This window comes from Eleginops maclovinus, chromosome 11 (genome assembly GCF_036324505.1).
Source record: "Eleginops maclovinus isolate JMC-PN-2008 ecotype Puerto Natales chromosome 11, JC_Emac_rtc_rv5, whole genome shotgun sequence".
Lineage (NCBI taxonomy): Eukaryota > Metazoa > Chordata > Actinopteri > Perciformes > Eleginopidae > Eleginops > Eleginops maclovinus.
Genome location: NC_086359.1, coordinates 22012179 through 22018178, shown reverse-complemented (window position 1 = coordinate 22018178; position 6000 = coordinate 22012179). Strand labels below are relative to the sequence as shown.

Below are 6000 nucleotides of genomic sequence, written 5' to 3'. Positions count from 1 at the left end.
GAGAATGGGTTAACGGTGTATGTTAAACTGCAGCATTAGCATTAGCTTAGATGTAGGTTAACAATACGAATCATTATTTTTTAGAAGTGAAAATGCTTAAAACACAACACTGTGTTCAATGGCAGGTGTCATTACATGATATCATATAGGACGTAAACAAATACATTCCGTAGAACAAATATTAAGTAAACAGACAAACTGTTTAGGGGGAAATGTATAAATAGGCCTAAATAATAATAAAGAAATAGAAATGAGAGAGAAGCACACACAGGGACCATGACAGTCCAGGCATTACATACAGCAAAACAATATAATACAATATGATAGAAGTGATGTGCAAAACCCCCAGATAGACTGATGTAATAAGTGCAACCATGTGTAGTCTAATTATACTCATAAGTTTGCCTATGTAATATCACAGTACACTGCCATCGAGCCCCTCCACCTTTAACAGAGGCTGTCATCAGCATCATATCTGATTACTTTTTGATTAAATTTAGCGTTACTGCCTCCTAGCGGATGTAGGGGCTATAAACTGTATGACATGTTTTATCACCCTTTGCAGTGGAGGCTTTATGCGGTCTCATTTACTTTCTTTGAAGTTGTCGTCATTTTTTGTGCGTTTGTTGTGTTGTTATTCTATCGATCTGGACTCAGCGGTTCCGTGTGGGTGTGCATTTGGTTTAGGCTGCTGGGAGAAGAAAAACAGCCAGGCAATGGAGTGTGTGTCCACTAGCACCAGACTGCTACTGGAGAAGGATATGGGAGAAAGTGTTTGCTGGTGAACTGACAATTAAGGAGCACCAGGTAGGTTTATTTGCATGTGTTTATGGTTTATTACAGATATGCATGTGCATTATACTATTATGTATGTGTCTATGCATGTGTGAATATTTTTGGGATGTGCAAGATGCATACTTTAGGAGAAAAAGTATTGAGATGATAGGCTTTAATGAAACAAGAAGTGATATACTTTGATAAAAATAAATACTACAACGGGAAAAACTTGCATACAGATTGGAGTTCTGTAATTGTTTTTCAGAAAAGTCAGTGTGAAATTTCATCTGTTTGTGAGACAGGTTGAAAAGTTTAGCAGTCATCAAACTCATTAGGAATTCATTCTGGCTCCAAATGTAATGGCAATCCACCCCTTTCACAAAATATAGAGGCATAGTAGGATTAATTTCAGTGTCATTAATATTACTACCACTAGGCTGAGCCCTAAGCCTTTCTATAAATAAGAACAACATGATAAGTTCATGCTTTCTATTATCCCAGTGATCATGCATCGGAAGTGACACTATTGCCCTTAAACATCTTCGTCATTTTGAATGTGTTTATTATTATTGTTAAAAGAAAGCACACAAGATAAAATCCACAAGTAGATATGTGTTCCTTATTTTTGCTTGTTTCTTAATTCCTGTAAACATATACAAAAGTTTTTCCACAGCTTGTAGATTCAACGGGTTTTGTTTTACATCTTGATCAGTTTAGTAGCCCTTGTGGTGTAACAGGGATCTGGGGGATGAGAGGCTGCAGAGGTGAGAACGGGGTCAGCAGATGGGTGCTGAGGGAGCGCAGTGCAGATGGACGATAGGTGACACGAAAAAGCGTCTCTTCCAAGGACATACTAAAAAGTAAGAAAAGCTAGGTTAGGTTACCCAAACAATGTTTGAATATGCTCTTTATTTTTAAGTTATCTTCAAAATAGCTCTACACTGAATCATAAATAATGCAGCATATCAAGTCAACGAAAAGAGATACTTTCTATGATGTAAATGCAAGCATAAAGAGATTCAGATGAACTTTATACATGTCCCTTTTTATCTGATATCCACTATCTCATTTATTCCATGAGTTTAGAAGATAGAATCGGAGGATGAAACCCTCTTTATTGTCACATACATGCACACAGCAGAGCACACACAGTGAAATTAGTCCTCTGCATTTAACCCATCCTAGTACTAGGAGCAGTGGGCAGCTATCGTGCAGCGCCCGGGGAGCAATGGAGCAATGCACCACAGCAGGGCCTAGGAGGTGAACTGGGACCTCTCCAAGTAGCAGTCCACTTTCCATATTTCAAGTCTGTTGGGGACTTGAACCGGCGACCCTACGGTTCCCAGTCCAAGCCCATACTGACTGAGCCACTGCTGGACTGTAGTTTGTGAGAGACATAGGGAGAGAGAGAATTTGCAAAAAGTGAAGGGTGAAAAAACTATTTTCCAAACTGCCCAACCGTCATTTCTCAGTTACTCAGTGTTATATTGAATCGGAATACCTTTCCAATTTAAATACAAAATGAGGGAAATGATAGCTGATCCTCAAACTCAAACAATGTCACAGGCAGTCAATTTATGAGGGCGGAGAGTTATGCTAGGATTCTTTGGATTGGTTCCATATTATATCAGATGTTCAGAATTAGTTTTGAGGTGTAATGTAATTATCTGTAATTGAAGTCAGGCTCCGAGTTGCATCTTTAAAAAAATAACAATATATATTTCTGTTTACTTTTTTGGTACTGAGTTTGACAGAAGTGATTGTAATTACTAGTAGGCAGGTAGATGTACTTCTGAGAGGAAGACGTTTTTTTAGCAGACTATAGATTGTAGTGAAGCATAACACATTAGATTTCTGGAAAGCATTAGAAAGGTATAGTTCACTTGAGAACTTAGCTAATGGTCATGGAGGAAGGCCCTGAACATCAGGAAACAGCTAGGAAGGAAATCATTCTTACAGGAACTGCTAAACAAAGATAGGAACACTTATCGAAAAAAAATTCAGCTGGAAAATAATGCAGGAGGATGCATTAAAAACATAGGTGGTTAAAGTGCTGTCTACCGTGGAACTGTAGTTTGTCACGGGTTGTATGAAGTGATCTTTTTTATTTCATTAGCAGAAAGGTTGGGCCAGATGCAGAGTAGACACGCCAGATGTGTTAGGTGAACCCTCATGTGTTCCACATGCATGTGGTCACATATGCTATTTCTTGGACGCCCTTCAAAAGTAAGTCAAAAAAAGCTGCCAGCGATCTATCTGCCGTATATTCTGTCTGAGACGTCTTTGCACAGTTCTGCCCTCAAAATCTTCAAGTTCACTTTTCTGATGACTCTTTAACAGTTTGAGCAATAACCACATATGCTCAAACATTGCATTCTCAACATATCTGAGAAATAGATGCATAGTGTATTTCAAATGGCACTAGCTGTATAAATAATGGCTGCCTCCAGTAATCTTCACCTTAGAGGATAAAGAAGAAATTTGAATTTATTTTATTTTATTTATGCATATACAAAATTATGTACCCTCGATTTAATAGAACTGGTAGAGTTAGTAGACATGCAGGTTTCTGGGAGTTTGTTCTAGACAGATGGAGCATAAACAATGATCGCTTCTTCTACATGTTTCATTCTGCCTTGGGACCGAAAAGCAGACCTGCCCAGATGACCTGAGAGGTCTAGATGGTTTCATAATGTAGCCAAATATCCCCTCCACTGTCTGAGTGAGGACTCTAGTTGTGTTCAGGATCAGCTGCAGTTGTTTGATTGTTTTTTTTGTTTGCGACCTGTAAAGACATTGTTGGACAAGTCTACTGAAGATGGAATTCTTTTACAAGTCAGCAGTAGTTGCTAGAGAAGTCTTCCCTGCTATATGTGTTCAGAGAGAGGGTCCAGACTAAAGGACAGTCCTGTATGACATATGACACTCAGCTGAGGCAAACAGGGCCCTGAAGCTTAGCCTGAAAGAGGAGCTTGGGGAGGCCAGGCATTGATGCAGGGTGCTCCTGTTAACATAAACTCCTGTTTAACATACTGTTCTCGTATTTCAAAAAAACATTGGTCCCGACAATAGGCACACTAGTTCAGCATGTATTCTTTTTCACAGAAGGAGCATTTAAAAGCAAACATACAGCGCATCCAGAGCTACACAGACCATGTGTCTTAGCTCTGTTCAGCTTGGATAGAGGAACACAACATTAACCACCATTATGCTGTAGTCATTGTTTCTGTGACAATTAAATTGACAACTCATTCCTTTGATTGTTGGGATCTATTGACAGTTGTCCTGCGGATAATTTGAGGTGAGGACTGTGAGAATATAGCACATGCAGTTGTGGAGGAATGCAGTTACGCAAAGTAAACTTTCAATAAAGAAAGCTGTGAGGAAACGTGAGTGCAACAGTTCAAGTGAGGAAATAGGGTAAAGCCCCTTGGGGCAAATTTGTGATTTACGATATCTATAAAATTGACTTGACTAGGGCAGACCTGGCAGGAGTGTTCATAGTAAAAGAGGCAAGCCAACTTAATGAGGTTTGAGGTGACCCCATGTGGAACAAGATCTTTAAACAGTTTAATAAACGCGCCAGTGTCAATTCTCCCTTCGTTGTGTGAATGTTCGGGAGGTAGCAGCGTGAAGATTTTTTTCCATCTTTCTTTAGACAGCCTGAAAAGAGAGCGAGGCTTTCTCCATCTGGGTCACATTATTCAGATTCCTCAGCGTTGGATATTTGATGATGCTGGCAAAGGGAAGTGAGTGAGGCGTAGAAGCAGAGTGAGGGAAAATGGGGTGAGAGCACCAAGACGGGGAGAAAAACCAGAGGGGGGTGCTGTTCTCTCACAGAGACAATGTGGCCTTGACAGCACTCACCAGAAATGTCAAAAAAGTGAGGCACCTGACATACCCTACAAACATCACTATCACTGAATATTAGGTTGTATTCTGAAAGAGGCCTGGACAACATTACACACATTTGGGATTATGGAGGACCAGACTAATATCAGAAAAATAACACCCTTTAAATCTGCAGGGTGATGTTATGATGATGATGGTGGAAGTTATTTCCTCAGCGGTGAAGGACTGTCACTAGGAGACCGTCAGTGTTGCTGGTGAAACACTTCCATAACTCACATCCCATGTCTGTGTCTCAGCTTGTGGGAGAAAAGGGAGGGAGCCAACTGAACAGGGAGGGAATGAAAGAAAGAATGTAGTGAGATCTCATCATGTGATTTGTGTTTTTTTCCCCTTTTTATATAGCTGCACAGTGATTACATGTTTTTAGTTTGGGGCTCTTAGCAAATTTTTCCAAGCCCTCTCGGCTCTGGTTCTCTGGCTCCCACCAGCAGCTTACTTTCCCTTTACTTTTTTTTCATCTGTGTGACGTGTAAGTGGAGTTCCTGCCCTTGTTTCATGCGATGTGATTTAGAGGGAAGGAGAAGGACTTACGGAGAGGCAGGCATTTACTTGAGCTGTCAAAGGGAAGATGAAGTGAATGTATAAACAAGAGGAGCTGTTTGTGTTTTGGCCTAAGTGTGTATGCTCTGTCCTCACAGGGGAGCCAAGCAGAGAGGGGGAAAGACCTGGAGTCTAAAGCTGAGAGGGAGTGAGAAAGTGCCCGACGTGGGGGGAAAAAAGAGAAGATAAGTTGAAGTCTGTTGCCCATGGGCAAAGGTGGATGAGAAGTTACAGTTGAGGAGTCTGCCTGACACGGGAGGAAGAGCGCCAGCCTGGGGGGGACCACCAGATCAGAGGTCTTCCAACAACAACAGGACAGGATGAGGTACCAAGGCAGGGTAAGATCCTGACTACCATGATGCTCCTTGTTGTGTTTTTCATGTTTAGTGCTGCACACTGCATTTTATGTGTGTCCTTACACAGTGAAGCACCAGAACCGATCCACCAATTCCCTCTGTGTCTCATGGGGGGAAAAGAAAAACAGAACAATGAGTCACTTAGAGATTTATTTTCCTTTCCTTTTTTGTGCATGAGTCACTGCATATTTTGGTTTTTGTTTAAGATTCAACCCAAGCAACACAAAGAAGATAAACTTGGTATTTTTCCACCGTTTGCGTTACTGGCACACCAGTGCTAGAGAGCCAGCTGTGGTACCAGAGCAGCTCACCCTGGGACAGAGTGGAGGGGCAGGCCTTATAAGGAAGACAATCCAAATGTAGTCGGCCCAGCAGAGCTTAGTCATGGGGCCTGGAGCCAAGTCTCACTGCGGGG

General features: G+C 41.3%; 1 protein-coding gene across 3 annotated transcripts in view; it reads left to right on the top strand.

Annotated features, from left to right (window-relative positions):
- The first annotated feature begins 718 nt into the window (after positions 1–718).
- myo1ca (myosin Ic, paralog a) overlaps positions 719–6000 on the top strand; it is a 24641-nt gene continuing 19359 nt past the window's right edge. Inside the window, exons 1-2 of one of the 3 annotated variants that reach the window (XM_063894608.1) lie at positions 719–807; positions 5328–5567. In XM_063894608.1, coding sequence (XP_063750678.1) covers positions 5550–5567 — 18 coding nt within the window. In that variant the 5' untranslated portion in view covers positions 719–807; positions 5328–5549. Of the gene's footprint in view, positions 808–5039; positions 5159–5187; positions 5568–6000 lie in introns of those variants that run through there. The other 2 variants (XM_063894606.1, XM_063894609.1) reach the window with 2 other exon arrangements.